Source organism: Girardinichthys multiradiatus, chromosome 1 (genome assembly GCF_021462225.1).
Source record: "Girardinichthys multiradiatus isolate DD_20200921_A chromosome 1, DD_fGirMul_XY1, whole genome shotgun sequence".
Lineage (NCBI taxonomy): Eukaryota > Metazoa > Chordata > Actinopteri > Cyprinodontiformes > Goodeidae > Girardinichthys > Girardinichthys multiradiatus.
Genome location: NC_061794.1, coordinates 14,144,012 through 14,161,452, shown reverse-complemented (window position 1 = coordinate 14,161,452; position 17,441 = coordinate 14,144,012). Strand labels below are relative to the sequence as shown.

The 17,441-nt window shown below is 41.9% G+C and overlaps 1 protein-coding gene across 3 annotated transcripts in view; it reads right to left on the bottom strand.

Moving 5' to 3' along the window:
• Window positions 1–17,441, bottom strand: part of LOC124859363 — a 32,782-nt gene that overhangs the window by 7,971 nt on the left and 7,370 nt on the right. For 2 of the 3 annotated variants that reach the window (XM_047352485.1, XM_047353962.1), the window contains exons 1-4: window positions 8,868–9,025; window positions 4,891–4,987; window positions 4,553–4,727; window positions 2,323–2,468 (exon numbers count right to left, since the gene is read on the bottom strand). In XM_047352485.1, the coding sequence (XP_047208441.1) occupies window positions 2,323–2,468; window positions 4,553–4,727; window positions 4,891–4,987; window positions 8,868–8,881 (432 nt within the window). In that variant the 5' untranslated portion in view covers window positions 8,882–9,025. Of the gene's footprint in view, window positions 1–2,322; window positions 2,469–4,552; window positions 4,728–4,890; window positions 4,988–8,867; window positions 9,026–12,177; window positions 12,356–16,535; window positions 16,714–17,441 lie in introns of those variants that run through there. The other variant, XM_047353150.1, reaches the window with a different exon arrangement.

Sequence of the window (17,441 nt, the reverse complement as noted above, 5' to 3'; positions counted from 1 at the left end):
GTCTACATTTGCTTTTAGACGTTTATTAGAAGAAGAGACGGAGAAGAGCAAACAGGACTAAAAACATGCGGCCCGTGGACCAGTCCTGTGCTTTTCTAACTAAACAATCATTCAGCTTTGTATCCCTTTTTAAGATGACATTTTTAATCCAAATTAAATTTGTTTTTCATCACCGAGGCTGCGTCCTTTCTGTGTTGTTCTGCTCAGAAACTCTGATTCTGTTATTATTATTATTAATATTATTTAAACTGGAACAAACTGGAACTTCCTTTGATGATATCCAAAAAGCGTATTGCTGTCGGTGCAAAGACTTTAACGACACATATTTAATATTTCGTCATATTTACCATTATTTTTTGTAATCTTCACCCACAAACAGAATAATACAAAGTAGTTCTTGCACACTGATATTATATTATCACAACATCACAGATGAAAAAAAAAGGATGAATTTAGTTTATGATGCTAAATCACATGAAGTAAAGTGTTTGTACTCTTTGAGTTTTGGTTTATGCTCTCAGGGCTTTTTACACTGTTTACAGAATATGTTGGTGGACCTTTAAATTTTCTATTTTATTTCTTAGCTTAGACCCGACAGTTCTGGCTTGGTCCAAATCCCAGCTATGGATAGACGTATCATTGACTCATGCCTAAATGAGGTTCACATGTAGCTTGTACGTTGAAATCAGGCCTGTTGCTCAGTGGAGTATAAATGTTAGGAGTTTTTATAGGCCATTTTAGACATGGCTGCTTTTACATGTACACAAGCATTAGTTTGCACAGGTCTATAGTTTGACATATCCTCGTTGCCAAACAGCTTCTGCTGCTCCTGTTTATGTCAGGACTGCAGGCAGGTCCCTGCATCCTCTCCTCTCCCAAACTGTGAGGTAGTCTCTGATAAAGGCGCTCTGTGGGGGCGGGCGCTGACGTCTAGGAGGATAGAGATCGGTCCCTAACAGATAAGGGGTTGCCCCTGGCTACAGAGTCTCATCCTCCTATCTCTCTATTGAGATCGTTAGACGACAAGCTTTGTTTTTCCAGTGGGGCAGATGTTGCCCCACATAATCCCAACGCCTCCGCCAAAGGTTGTTAGGCGTTGGCAGAAAAGACAAGTTTCTCAACAGCCAACCAATGCACCCAACCCTGCTGCTCCACCCACAGATGCATTTAAAGGCAACACTTTCTAATGGTATTAGAAACGCCAAGAAGCATTGTTACGACATGGAGATAATCAACCTTAAATAAATTTCCATACTTCGTGTACCAAATGTCTTTTCCTTCCTTGTAGTCAGGATTTCTTAGAATCTTTTAAAGCTGTCATAGTTAACAGTTCTCCAGATTTTCTAATGGTCTCTTAAAGTTTTTCCTCAGGATTTTAGCTGCTTTTTAACTCTGTCAGTTAAATACCCGACCATTTTAGACCAATGTTTTTTGTTAAAACACCAATCCCAACGTACTGTCAAAGCCAAAAAGGAAGCTTTAAAGACACTTCTTCTAAAACATTACAAAATTAAAAGAAACAATATTTAAAGAAACTGAGCTTTTGGACGAAAAAAAGAAAACAAATCAGGAGAGGACTAACACTGAAAATGTTTCTTGATTTTAGCTATTTTATTCTGGCACTATTTGTGTTTGCTCTTTATCTTTGTACTCTAACAGATGTTTCAGATCCCTGTAGGAGAGCAACAGCTTTGCTGTTAATCCTGCAAAAGCGGGCAGTTTTTCACTCTGCCACCAGTCCCGCCTGCACCTCTCTGACAAAGAAGGACGACAACTTTTAAAATCCAAAGACTCCAGAGCTAAAGCAAAAACAGAACAAATCTGTCAGAGGCAAACACTTTTTCACAGCCCTGAGGCATGAAGTATATGGTAGAAACAGCTGGAAACTTGGCATTGTTGGTGTTCAGCTGATCCGCAGCAGGTTAACAAATGGACAATGTTTCTCATGGAAATTTGGTTTGCTTGTAAACCTTCTGATATTTTCCCTCTAAACAGTAGGTGTGTTCATGTTATTAAATGTAAATGCAAGAGTTTCCAAACAAAGCTAGAGTTTCTTACTGACAATTAATTTAGACCAAAAGGAGCTTCAATAGAGCCTCCATAGGCTTTAAAAGCCAGCAGGTAGTAGTTCCTGGACATAACTTAACAAAAATATGTGGAGGGTGTGTGTGTGTGTGTGTCAGACAAGGACTAATGAAGACATCTTGATGCCACAGCTCCAGAAATCGTAGTGTTGTTTCTAAGACAGTATGGTTCAGGAACAGGGGAATGCCACGGATTACTGCTTAGAGATAATGTTCCTGAAAGTGTTTGGTGACTCACCAGCACCTCCTGCTTGCCCTCTGAGCCCACCACAGAGAAGTTGACCACAGATCGGATCATAACCACCAGCACGCTGAGCACGAACACCACCAGCTCCTGTCTGTTCTCCTGCAGCACGCCACGGCTGATGTAGTAGATGCAGAACACTGAGGGGAAACAAATGAGGTGACGCTCACATGGAGACGTGTTTAAGAAGTTGATAATGTCTCTGTTCAGTTTAACCTTCCTGGTACTGTCCTATGATGTTGCACCTGTAAGGCTGCAGCTGATGTTTTTTCTTGTTATTCATTCAGTCTGACGTCTGACACGCTCGGTGTAAAAGCAGCTAATAATACATTTTGTTATATTACAATCACAAACTTCAATCTATTTTACTCGTCGGACCAAGGCAAAGTACCACAAAACGATGAAGAAGAAGGTAAATGATACACGGTTTAATTTGATTTTTTTTACTAATTTAAATCTGACATTTGACCTTAATCCCAAGAGACAATACTTGGCAGAACCATCTTTTGCTGTGATTACAGCTACAAACATATTTTATCTGCCAGCTTTGCACATCTAGATGAAATGTTTTGCTCATTCTTCTTTGCAAAATAGCTCAGCCAGATTGGATGGAGAGTGTCTGTGAACATCTATTTTCACATCTTGGCACAGATTCTCCATCAGATTTGGATAGAAATCATCCTAACAGACAGATATGCTTTGATCTAAAGCATTTGATTGTAGCTCTGCCTGGATGTTTGGCATTTCGTCCTTGCAACTTCAAGCAGACCAGGATTGTCCTGCATTTAGCTCCACCAACCTTCCAATCAATGATGACTAACTGCACACTTCACTTCTAATGGGTTTCTTCCAACAACATCTCTCTTCTTGGCACTCCTCCATTAAAATCGGATTAGTGGAGTGCATGACTAATAGTCCTGTCAACAGATTCTACCACCTGAGCTGTGGATCTCCGCAGCTCCTCCAGAGCTACCACAGGCCTCTTGGCTATTATTAGTTTAAATTGGGCTGAATACAAATGTAACGACAACCATTAAAACTATCAGGCACAACTTTGTGTTGGTACAAAGCCTCAGTTAAATACGTTGAAGTTTTTGGTTGCAAAGAGACAAAATGTGGAAAAGGTGCAGGGGTTTGAATACTTTAGCAAAGCACTCTGAGAACAAATTTATATTTACAGTCTATTTGGCCAAATAAGGAAGGAAGAAACTAAACTGAACAACTTGGAATGATTTAGTAGCCTGGCCGCTCATTTTCATGCTGGTGCAGCGTAAACTAAAACGAACAGCCAAACCTTAAATGCTGGATCACCACTTCCTGGATTTCCTCTTTTAAACTGCTACTCATTCTGGACTTTCAACTTTGCACGTGAATGATGCATGCCGTTCTGAGCGTATAAATTATTCCTCTGTATTGTGTTTGCTCCGGTTTCTCTGTGAACTGGAAGGACAGAGGTCTGAGGTTTGACCAGGACAGTGAACAAGCAGACCGGGGGTCGAAGTGGTGAGTTGAAAGCTGGTTAAATTGTTGGGTCAGAAACTCTGAGTCCACTGCAGGTAACAGAAAAAACAAAACCTGGCAATGTTTGGATGTGGAGATCATCCTACAATACTCCTCGCAGCTTTCTGGTCCTTGATGAATCGGTGTTGTGTTAGCAGCTTTGTAGGGCGACCAGAGAATGAGTAAGCAGTGGCTTATTGAGGAGGAAGATGGGAGCCTCACAGTGAAACAAGAAGAGGAACTTGGGGTTTTCAGTTCTTGAGTCACAATGTATCAGTTTCTCTTAGAGTATGAATACAGATTAGATTTTACAGACTACTTTCTGAGCTTTTGAAATGAGTCATTTTGCTGCAATCTCTGCACTGGAGCAGCAGTGTGTAAAATACCCACTTTGCATCACTGCTGCCAAATCTTTGGGAAATTAAATAGATTACAACAAACTGGACACATACTTTGAAGAAACTAAAACTCAGAAACTGAAGGTGTTTGTTGAAAATGAGGACGGTAAAGAAATAAATCATCGCTCTGATCCAAACAGTGGGAAGTGATTTTAACGAAGTGAGCACAGGAAGTAATCAGCAATCTCCTGTGTTCACCTCTTTCACAGTTTTCTTCACATGATTACAGCAGGAGAACGTCTGCTTTCAGCTCACAGAGTGGCTGCGTGAAGGCAGTCACAGTGACCGCCTCTCTCCTTGCTGATGGAAGGACCTAAACCACTCACATATTCCAACCAGCTGAACGAGGGACACTGTGAAGTTGTCCTCGTCCGAAACCTCCGTGTTCTTGTGCTGCTTGTAGACGCTGGACACGGTGAGGGCGAGCAGCGCCAGCAGGGACACGATGCTGAAGCAGAAGTAGGTCTTCACCAGATTGGACAGCTCCGACCACGCCTTTATCTGCAGGATGGATGGAGTAGACAGAGAGCGTGTGTGCTTGTGTACATGTCTAAATACCGCAAAGTCCAACTTGATCAACATGAAACCTATAGGAGCAGAGCCATGGAAGGGCTGGATGTTGAGCTCTTTTCTCTGGTGTTGTATAAAAGGCAGATCTGCTCACCGGTCCACATGGTGTAGGAATCAGATTCCGGTGTCTCGGCCTCAGGTTCGGAAACAGAAGATCTGGGCTCTGGTGCTGCTGGTTGTCCAACAAAGGACTGAAAAGAACACATTATGAAGATTTCTGGTAAATACATATTGTTTTCTAAACAAACTGCAGCCCTGAGATGCCTCAATAGAGCAAATAGCTTCTAAGTCCTTGTTCACTTGAGCAGAAGCCAAATTAATTCTTACCAAGCCCGCACAATATTAGGAAAACATGATCATTTGATATTAATGTTGAATATTTCACAAACTTTATAAGTTATGATGAACACATTTATTCAAGGTGTGAATGCATGGCACTGAAAATATTACAGACTACCAAATATAATCCATCCATCCATCCATCTATCCCACAATCCATCATCCATCTATCCATCCATCCATCTATCCCACCATCCATCCATCCATCCATCCATCCATCCCACCATCCATCCATCCCACCATCCATCCATCCATCTATCCCACCATCCATCCATCCATCCATCTATCCCACCATCCATCCATCCCACCATCCATCCATCCATCCATCCCACCATCCATCCATCCATCCATCTATCCCACCATCCATCCATCCATCCATCTATCCCACCATCCATCCATCCATCCATCTATCCCACCATCCATCCATCCATCCATCCATCTATCCCACCATCCATCCATCAATCCATTCATCTATCCCACCATCCATCCATCCATCCATCTATCCCACCATCCATCCATCCCACCATCCATCCATCCATCTATCCCACCATCCATCCATCCCACCATCCATCCATCCATCCATCTATCCCACCATCCATCCATCCCACCATCCATCCATCCATCCATCCATCTATCCCACCATCTATCCATCCATCCATCTATCCCACCATCCATCCATCTATCCCACCATCCATCCATCCATCCCTCCCTCCATCCATCCATCTATCCCACCATCCATCCATCCATCCATCCATCCATCTATCCCACCATCCATCCATCTATCCCACCATCCATCCATCCATCCCTCCATCCATCCATCCATCTATCCCACCATCCATCCATCCATCCATCTATCCCACCATCCATCCCTCCATCCATCCATCCATCCATCTATCCCACCATCCATCCATCCATCTATCCCACCATCCATCCATCCATCCATCCATCTATCCCACCATCCATCCATCTATCCCACCATCCATCCATCCATCCCTCCATCCGTCCATCCATCTATCCCACCATCCATCCATCCATCCATCCATCTATCCCACCATCCATCCATCCATCTATCCCACCATCCATCCCTCCATCCATCCATCCATCTATCCCACCATCCATCCATCCATCCCACCATCCATCCATCCATCCATCCATCTATCCCACCATCCATCCATCCATCCATCCATCTATACCACCATCCATCCCTCCATCCATCCATCCATCCATCCATCCCACCATCCATCCATCCATCCATCCATCTATCCCACCATCCATCCATCCCACCATCCATCCATCCATCCATCCATCCATCTCACCATCCATTCATTCACCCATCTATCCCACCATCCATCCATCCATCCATCTATCCCACCATCCATCCATCTATCCCACCATCCATCCATCCATCCATCCCACCATCCATCCATCCATCCATCTATCCCACCATCCATCCATCCATCCATCCATCCATCTATCCCACCATCCATCCATCCATCTATCTATCCCACCATCCATCCATCTATCCCACCATCCATCCATCCATCCATCCATCTATCCCACCATCCATCCATCCCACCATCCATCCATCCATCCATCCATCCATCTCACCATCCATTCATTCACCCATCTATCCCACCATCCATCCATCCATCCATCTATCCCACCATCCATCCATCTATCCCACCATCCATCCATCCATCCATCCCACCATCCATCCATCCATCCATCTATCCCACCATCCATCCATCCATCCATCCATCCATCTATCCCACCATCCATCCATCCATCTATCTATCCCACCATCCATCCATCTATCCCACCATCCATCCATCTATCCCTCCATCCATCCCACCATCCATCCATCTATCCCTCCATCCATCCATCCATCCATCCAGTGACTTTACCTACCTGCTAATTCTTTATTAATAAAGAAATCAAAACAAATCTCCACTCAGTTCTATAGTAGCCATGCTTATTTCTTTCTCTTGATTGAAGCAAACCGAAACGTAGTATTTGTGTACTGTTACACCCCTAGTCATAGGCCTAGTCAAAGTCTGTACTTCAATCCGACAGATGCTGTTGCTTGACCTTAAACTGGCTGTTCACGTTAAAATAATTTGGCTGAATTAAAACAATTCTAGCTGTTCTCCTTTCATAGTTGAAAACATCTTCTGAAAACAGCGTTATCTTTGATATTAAAATTTGTTTGATGATCTGATATATTTAAGTGTGACCAAAAAACTGCAGAAATCTGTAAGGCTGCAAATAGTTTAGAAGTATTTACAACGGACCTAAACTGACTTTATGTACAGTTACTAAGTAACTAAGCCTTTCAGGTTTTATTAAATTAAAATATATTCCACCCTTACTGACTTGATATGACCAGCCCATCCTTCAACCACTCAACTGAAGACCAAAGCAGAGAAACACAAATAAGCTTGAGGGACGAGTTTATTTGAAGCCTGCACCACACTTCCTGCAAAGAACGTCACCACAGGACCACTGATTTAAATCACGTTTCAGTTGCACCAGCAATTTACTGCTCTTAGGTTTTAAACTCACCTAAAATTACAATCTGTTACTAGTTCTTATACATTTTTCTGCACAGCACAGAGGCACTCTGAATATGACTTTCATCAATATATTAATGATTCCATAGTATTTGGAGATACATTTTAAGTTTTGAATTTGAAGTCATGTCTTAAGTTAATCCAATCAGAGTTGACACAGGACCAGAGAGACCAGTCTGATAATCTAACTGCTGATTGCAATTGGGAAGTAAAATACTTCTTTCTGTATTTTGAACTCTGATATCTTTGGTATTTTAATGCCTGAATGTCTCATACGTCAGAGTTAGGTGGTTTAAGAAATCCTGGGTTCCTACATATTTTTATGTCCAAAGTTCATGCTCTTTTAGACTTCCTTGTTAGAGCAGCAATGTAAAGGTTCACAGTCATAAATATATTTCTTTTAAGGTCATGTTTTAAATTCAAAATATGCAAAAACCACAGACTGGGTAGAAAAACGTGAACAGATGGATGGATGGAACAAGACGACAGGAAGTGAAGTTTGAAAAAAACAACAAATATTTTTCCATACTCATATTCAGACCTGGAGGATAAATAAATAAAATTCCAGACTGCAAATGAAGCATGGAAAGCAAAACAATCCTCTGGAAACGGTCAGATACTGGACTAAAAGTAGTGTAAAAGCAGTCAAAATCCAAAGAAAAATATTAAAAGACTTTTGGAAAGCTGGAATATTTATAGAATAATAATTACACAAAGTTTCCACCATATAACAGTATAACATATGAGCCAAACCCTTCTGCTACCAGTAACACTCCCAGTTCCTAAAGCCACACACAGCCTGGACTTCCCCATGATTTCAACGTGCAACAAGGAGTCTTTCTGAAAATGAGCCAGCCTTCGTTTCCAAGCTGATTTCAAGACATTTCTAAATGCTTTCATGTAGTTTTCTTAGTTATTATCCCATTCACATGACTCCCATTCCTCTACAGTCCAGTCTGAATTACCTGCCAACATATCGGGTTTTAACACTTTCTCACATGCTGCCTTTTTAACGGTTTATGTTTGAGCTGCTGTTAGTGAATCAGTCATAACCTGATCATAAGAAAAAAACAACATCCACTGATCTCCAAACAGTTTTTCTTCATTAGCAGGCGACGTCTTGACACAAATTTTAAATAAATGGATGAGTGGACAAGCTGACCTGATCTCGTCCATTTCCTGTGAACGAACCCGGACTTTACATTCCTGCGACCTGATTTAACCTCCGTCACCACCTCCGAGCCACTCAAGCTCTCTTCAACGGGGACAGGAAAAACTCTTCTTTACGTTTTTTCTTTTGTATCTGTCCCTTCTCCACCACCCAGAGGGGCTGCTGCCCCCTAGAGGACACAGAGAAGCAGTACAATTAGAGCACAGATTTTAAACAAAATTCTATGTGATGCATAGAATCAAATTGCTTAAACGTTTTGTATTTTTTCCAGTTTTTTTGTTTCCCAGCATCTCCACTATGAGGCATTTTATTTACTTGGGTCAACATTAACCAGAAGCTATTAAATAATATGGAATGATTTGAAAAAGTGCAGCAGTGAATAAAATGTTTCAGTTGACAGCAGCTTATTTAACCTTTACTGAAGCAGGTTTTCAATCCTTAGATAAAAATATCAGAGCAAACATCTGGTGATCGTGGGAAAGACATAACCCTGGAGAGGCAGTAATAAGTTTGAACCATTGTAATTAGAGGCTGTTTGACTGTTTTGTGAAAACTAATGAAATAAATCACTTAGAAGCAGAACCGTTTAGCCTCAAAACAATCAGTAGTGAGGCATATGTGGAAGATGTATTGCAATTCAGCACAATAGTATAGGGTATGCACATTAAAGCAAAAATAAAAAGGCAATAAAGTCCACTGAGCCCTTGTTTGAAGAGCAGCGTGAAGCATCTATCATGCCTGATACAGGCTTGATTCAATCACTCAGCTCTGAATTCGTTAATGTGATTGAGACTAAATGAATGACCAAGATTATCCATCAGTGTGTTTTCATCACACATTCACTTTCAGTACCTTTCCCTCATTGTGAACATTTTGCATGACCTGACTACATTACAGTCTAACCATAAACATCAGTTCAAGATCTTGGTTGAAACGGCTGCAGTTCTATACAAATAGAAATGCTTTAGCAGAAAATAAAGAACTGAAGCAACTGTCTTGGCAAAAGGTTTTTGTGCCTGAATATACTAATATACACTCACCGGCCAATCAGCTAATCACGTGGCAGCAACTCAATGCATTTAGGCATGTAGACATGGTCAAGACGATCTGCTGCAGTTCAAACCAAGCATTAGAATGGGGTTTACATAGAATGGTTTTAAAAAGAGAAAATATCCAGTGAGCAGCAGTTCTGTGGGCGCAAATGTCTTGTTGATGCCAAAGGTCAGAGGAAAATGGCCAGACTGGTTCAAGCTCATAGAATGGCAACAGTAACTCAAATAACCACTCGTTACAACCAAGGCATACAGAAGAGCATCTCTGAACGCACAACACATCGAACCTTTAGGTGGATGGGCTACAGCAGCAGAAGACCACACCGGGTGCCACTCCTGTCAGCTAAGAACAGGAAACTGAGGCTACAGTTCGCACAGGCTCACCAAAATTGGACAACAGAAGATTGGAAAAACGTTGCCTGGTCTGATGAGTCTAGATTTCTGCTGCAACATTCAGATGGTAGGGTCAGAATTTGGCTTCAACAACATGAAAGCATGGATCCATCCTGCGTTGTATCAACGGTTCAGGCTGCTGGTGGTGGTGTAATGGTGTGGAGGATATTTTCTTGGCACACTTTGGGTCCCTTAGTACCAATTGAGCATCGTGTCAACGCCACAGCCTACCTGAGTATTGTTGCTGACCATGTCCATCCCTTTATGAACAGCGTATACCCATCTTCTGATGGTTACTTACAGCAAGATAACGTGCCATGTCATAAAGCACGAATCATCTCTGACTGGTTTCTTGAACTTGGCAATGAGTTCACTGGACTCAAATGGCCTCTACAGTCACCAGATCTCAATCCTATAGAGCACCTTTGGGATGTGGTGGAATGGGAGATTCACATCATGGATGTGCAGCCGACAAATCTGCAGCATCTATGTGATGCGGTCATGTCAATATGGACCAAACTCTCTGAGGAATGTTTCCAGTACCTTGTTGAATCTACAGGTCCTTCTCAAAATATTAGCATATTGTGATAAAGTTCATTATTTTCCATAATGTCATGATGAAAATTTAACATTCATATATTTTAGATTCATTGCACACTAACTGAAATATTTCAGGTCTTTTATTGTCTTAATACGGATGATTTTGGCATACAGCTCATGAAAACCCAAAATTCCTATCTCACAAAATTAGCATATCATTAAAAGGGTCTCTAAACGAGCTATGAACCTCATCATCTGAATCAACGAGTTAACTCTAAACATCTGCAAAAGATTCCTGAGGCCTTTAAAACTCCCAGCCTGGTTCATCACTCAAAACCCCAATCATGGGTAAGACTGCCGACCTGACTGCTGTCCAGAAGGCCACTATTGACACCCTCAAGCAAGAGGGTAAGACACAGAAAGAAATTTCTGAACGAATAGGCTGTTCCCAGAGTGCTGTATCAAGGCACCTCAGTGGGAAGTCTGTGGGAAGGAAAAAGTGTGGCAGAAAACGCTGCACAACGAGAAGAGGTGACCGGACCCTGAGGAAGATTGTGGAGAAGGGCCGATTCCAGACCTTGGGGGACCTGCGGAAGCAGTGGACTGAGTCTGGAGTAGAAACATCCAGAGCCACCATGCACAGGCGTGTGCAGGAAATGGGCTACAAGTGCCGCATTCCCCAGGTCAAGCCACTTTTGAACCAGAAACAGCGGCAGAAGCGCCTGACCTGGGCTACAGAGAAGCAGCAATGGACTGTTGCTCAGTGGTCCAAAGTACTTTTTCCGGATGAAAGCAAATTCTGCATGTCATTCGGAAATCAATGTGCCAGAGTCTGGAGGAAGACTGGGGAGAAGGAAATGCCAAAATGCCAGAAGTCCAGTGTCAAGTACCCACAGTCAGTGATGGTCTGGGGTGCCGTGTCAGCTGCTGGTGTTGGTCCACTGTGTTTTATCAAGGGCAGGGTCAATGCAGCTAGCTATCAGGAGATTTTGGAGCACTTCATGCTTCCATCTGCTGAAAAGCTTTATGGAGATGAAGATTTCATTTTTCAGCACGACCTGGCACCTGCTCACAGTGCCAAAACCACTGGTAAATGGTTTACTGACCATGGTATCACTGTGCTCAATTGGCCTGCCAACTCTCCTGACCTGAACCCCATAGAGAATCTGTGGGATATTGTGAAGAGAACGTTGAGAGACTCAAGACCCAACACTCTGCCAAAAAACAACATCCACTGATCTCCAAACAGTTTTTCTTCATTAGCAGGCGACGTCTTGAGACAAATTTTAAATAAATGGATGAGTGGACAAGCTGACCTGATCTCGTCCATTTCCTGTGAACGAACCCGGACTTTACATTCCTGCGACCTGATTTAACCTCCGTCACCACCTCCGAGCCACTCAAGCTCTCTTCAACGGCGACAGGAAAAACTCTTCTTTACGTTTTTTCTTTTGTATCTGTCCCTTCTCCACCACCCAGAGGGGCTGCTGCCCCCTAGAGGACACAGAGAAGCAGTACAATTAGAGCACAGATTTTAAACAAAATTCTATGTGATGCATAGAATCAAATTGCTTAAACTTTTTGTATTTTTTCCAGTTTTTTTGTTTCCCAGCATCTCCACTATTGGGACACATTTTTATAAAAATATTTGAATCGTTTCATACAGACAAAACGCTGTCCCTATGCCACCAATGCCTACATCACCAGAGAATTTCTTTTTCTGTGCATTTCTAAATATTTTCCCCAAGCCCTGCCCTGCTTCACACAATTTAAAAAACTGTTGACAAAAATGTAAAACAAAATCCTGTATGTGTGTAAATCCTTGTTGGTTAAAAAAGTTGCTTATCCTTGAAAATGCATGGGGTAAATGAGAGAAATGGCTGTATGCTACAAAGCATTGTTTGTAAAATTAATTACAGCTTATCTTTGGCGATGATTTGTTTTTGATGATGGAAGGCCTCCTTGCCATCCCCCTAATCTCTAGCTCCCTCCACAGACTATCACATTCAAGTAAGGACTTTGGTTGGGCCAAACCAAAATGTTAAAAATGCTTCCAGTTAGAAGAAACTTCTTGGAAAAACTAAAATATTACTTGAAACCTTAATCTACCAAGGTTATGAATATTTTTTGGCTTAATTGCATAAATAAAACAACCCTGTTCTTACATGGGGCTTCTCAAACTGGCTGATGTGTACAGGTCCCAAGGTGAGACTGCTTTTAGCCATTGGAAGGCAACAAGAAGATAAATATCTTGTGTTGCCATGTCATTGAAATGGTCCACACCACATAGACAGTGATTAAACTTCATGCCATTGACAAACTTGCAGGAACCAGGGATGTCTGGAACAAGTGGGTGGAATGGCTGCCTCTCTTCTTTGCATTATGGTTTTAAATGGTTATGTTAGTGTGCCAGAACAGTTCAAGAATGTAATTTTCATGTTTAATTCCAATAAAATGTAATTAAATAAACAAGGTTGTCATGTTTTCTAGTCTAAGATAAAACAAGGCATGGCATTGAGTAATATTACAGTAGATGCTCTTCTGCAATAGCAAGAAGTATACAACCTCAAAAAGTGTACTTTCCCAGTTTTCAGAAATAATAATTAAGGATTAATCCTTCTATTATCTATGTAAATATGCATACTTTAAGATTCTTGTACAGATGTTTATTATGAGGCATTTTATTTACTTGGGTCAAAATTAACCAGAAGCCATTAAATAATATGAAATGATTTGAAAAAGTGCAGCAGTGAATAAAATGTTTCAGTTGACAGCAGCTTATTTAACCTTTACTGAAGCAGGTTTTCAATCCTTAGATAAAAATATCAGAGCAAACATCTGGTGATCGTGGGAAAGACATAACCCTGGAGAGGCAGTAATAAGTTTGAACCATTGTAATTAGAGGCTGTTTGACTGTTTTGTGAAATCTAATGAAATAAATCACTTAAAAGCAGCACCGTTTAGCCTCAAAACAATCAGTAGTGAGGCATATGTGGAAGATGTATTGCAATTCAGCACAATAGTATAGGGTATGCACATTAAAGCAAAAATTAAAAGGGAATAAAGTCCACTGAGCCCTTGTTTGAAGAGCAGCGTGAAGCATCTATCATGCCTGATACAGGCTTGATTCAATCACTCAGCTCTGAATTCATTAATGTGATTGAGACTAAATGAATGACCAAGATTATCCATCAGTGTGTTTTCATCACACATTCACTTTCAGTACCTTTCCCTCATTGTGAACATTTTGCATGACCTGACTACATTACAGTCTAACCATAAACATCAGTTCAAGATCTTGGTTGAAACGGCTGCAGTTCTATACAAATAGAAATGCTTTAGCAGAAAATAAAGAACTGAAGCAACTGTCTTGGCAAAAGGTTTTTGTGCCTGAATATACTAATATACACTCACCGGCCAATCAGCCAATCACGTGGCAGCAACTCAATGCATTTAGGCATGCAGACATGGTCAAGACGATCTGCTGCAGTTCAAACCAAGCATCAGAATGGGGTTTACATAGAATGGTTTTAAAAAGAGAAAATATCCAGTGAGCAGCAGTTCTGTGGGCGCAAATGTCTTGTTGATGCCAAAGGTCAGAGGAAAATGGCCAGACTGGTTCAAGCTCATAGAATGGCAACAGTAACTCAAATAACCACTCGTTACAACCAAGGCATACAGAAGAGCATCTCTGAACGCACAACACATCGAACCTTTAGGTGGATGGGCTACAGCAGCAGAAGACCACACCGGGTGCCACTCCTGTCAGCTAAGAACAGGAAACTGAGGCTACAGTTCGCACAGGCTCACCAAAATTGGACAACAGCAGATTGGAAAAACTTTGCCTGGTCTGATGAGTCTAGATTTCTGCTGCAACATTCAGATGGTAGGGTCAGAATTTGGCTTCAACAACATGAAAGCATGGATCCATCCTGCGTTGTATCAACGGTTCAGGCTGCTGGTGGTGGTGTAATGGTGTGGAGGATATTTTCTTGGCACACTTTGGGTCCCTTAGTACCAATTGAGCATCGTGTCAACGCCACAGCCTACCTGAGTATTGTTGCTGACCATGTCCATCCCTTTATGAACAGCGTATACCCATCTTCTGATGGTTACTTACAGCAAGATAATGTGCCATGTCATAAAGCACGAATCATCTCTGACTGGTTTCTTGAACTTGGCAATGAGTTCACTGGACTCAAATGGCCTCTACAGTCACCAGATCTCAATCCTATAGAGCACCTTTGGGATGTGGTGGAATGGGAGATTCACATCATGGATGTGCAGCCGACAAATCTGCAGCATCTATGTGATGCGGTCATGTCAATATGGACCAAACTCTCTGAGGAATGTTTCCAGTACCTTGTTGAATCTACAGGTCCTTCTCAAAATATTAGCATATTGTGATAAAGTTCATTATTTTCCATAATGTCATGATGAAAATTTAACATTCATATATTTTAGATTCATTGCACACTAACTGAAATATTTCAGGTCTTTTATTGTCTTAATACGGATGATTTTGGCATACAGCTCATGAAAACCCAAAATTCCTATCTCACAAAATTAGCATATCATTAAAAGGGTCTCTAAACGAGCTATGAACCTAATCATCTGAATCAACGAGTTAACTCTAAACACCTGCAAAAGATTCCTGAGGCCTTTAAAACTCCCAGCCTGGTTCATCACTCAAAACCCCAATCATGGATAAGACTGCCGACCTGACTGCTGTCCAGAAGGCCACTATTGACACCCTCAAGCAAGAGGGTAAGACACAGAAAGAAATTTCTGAACGAATAGGCTGTTCCCAGAGTGCTGTATCAAGGCACCTCAGTGGGAAGTCTGTGGGAAGGAAAAAGTGTGGCAAAAAACGCTGCACATCGAGAAGAGGTGACCGGACCCTGAGGAAGATTGTGGAGAAGGGCCAATTCCAGACCTTGGGGGACCTGCGGAAGCAGTGGACTGAGTCTGGAGTAGAAACATCCAGAGCCACCGTGAACAGGCGTGTGCAGGAAATGGGCTACAGGTGCCGCATTCCTCAGGTCAAGCCACTTTTGAACCAGAAACAGCGGCAGAACGCCTGACCTGGGCTACAGAGAAGCAGCACCAGACTGTTGCTCAGTGGTCCAAAGTACTTTTTTTGGATGAAAGCAAATTCTGCATGTCATTCGGAAATCAAGGTACCAGAGTCTGGAGGAAGACTGGGGAGAAGGAAATGCCAAAATGCCAGAAGTCCAGTGTCAAGTACCCACAGTCAGTGATGGTCTGGGGTGCCGTGTCAGCTGCTGGTGTTGGTCCACTGTGTTTTATCAAGGGCAGGGTCAATGCAGCTAGCTATCAGGAGATTTTGGAGCACTTCATGCTTCCATCTGCTGAAAAGCTTTATGGAGATGAAGATTTCATTTTTCAGCACGACCTGGCACCTGCTCACAGTGCCAAAACCACTGGTAAATGGTTTACTGACCATGGTATCACTGTGCTCAATTGGCCTGCCAACTCTCCTGACCTGAACCCCATAGAGAATCTGTGGGATATTGTGAAGAGAACGTTGAGAGACTCAAGACCCAACACTCTGCCAAAAAACAACATCCACTGATCTCCAAACAGTTTTTCTTCATTAGCAGGCGACGTCTTGACACAAATTTTAAATAAATGGATGAGTGGACAAGCTGACCTGATCTCGTCCATTTCCTGTGAACGAACCCGGACTTTACATTCCTGCGACCTGATTTAACCTCCGTCACCACCTCCGAGCCACTCAAGCTCTCTTCAACGGCGACAGGAAAAACTCTTCTTTACGTTTTTTCTTTTGTATCTGTCCCTTCTCCACCACCCAGAGGGGCTGCTGCCCCCTAGAGGACACAGAGAAGCAGTACAATTAGAGCACAGATTTTAAACAAAATTCTATGTGATGCATAGAATCAAATTGCTTAAACTTTTTGTATTTTTTTCCAGTTTTTTTGTTTCCCAGCATCTCCACTATTGGGACACATTTTTATAAAAATATTTGAATCGTTTCATACAGACAAAACGCTGTCCCTATGCCACCAATGCCTACATCACCAGAGAATTTCTTTTTCTGTGCATTTCTAAATATTTTCCCCAAGCCCTGCCCTGCTTCACACAATTTAAAAAACTGTTGACAAAAATGTAAAACAAAATCCTGTATGTGTGTAAATCCTTGTTGGTTAAAAAAGTTGCTTATCCTTGAAAATGCATGGGGTAAATGAGAGAAATGGCTGTATGCTACAAAGCATTGTTTGTAAAATTAATTACAGCTTATCTTTGGCGATGATTTGTTTTTGATGATGGAAGGCCTCCTTGCCATCCCCCTAATCTCTAGCTCCCTCCACAGACTATCACATTCAAGTAAGGACTTTGGTTGGGCCAGACCAAAATGTTAAAAATGCTTCCAGTTAGAAGAAACTTCTTGGAAAAACTAAAATATTACTTGAAACCTTAATCTACCAAGGTTATGAATATTTTTTGGCTTAATTGCATAAATAAAACAACCCTGTTCTTACATGGGGCTTCTCAAACTGGCTGATGTGTACAGGTCCCAAGGTGAGACTGCTTTTAG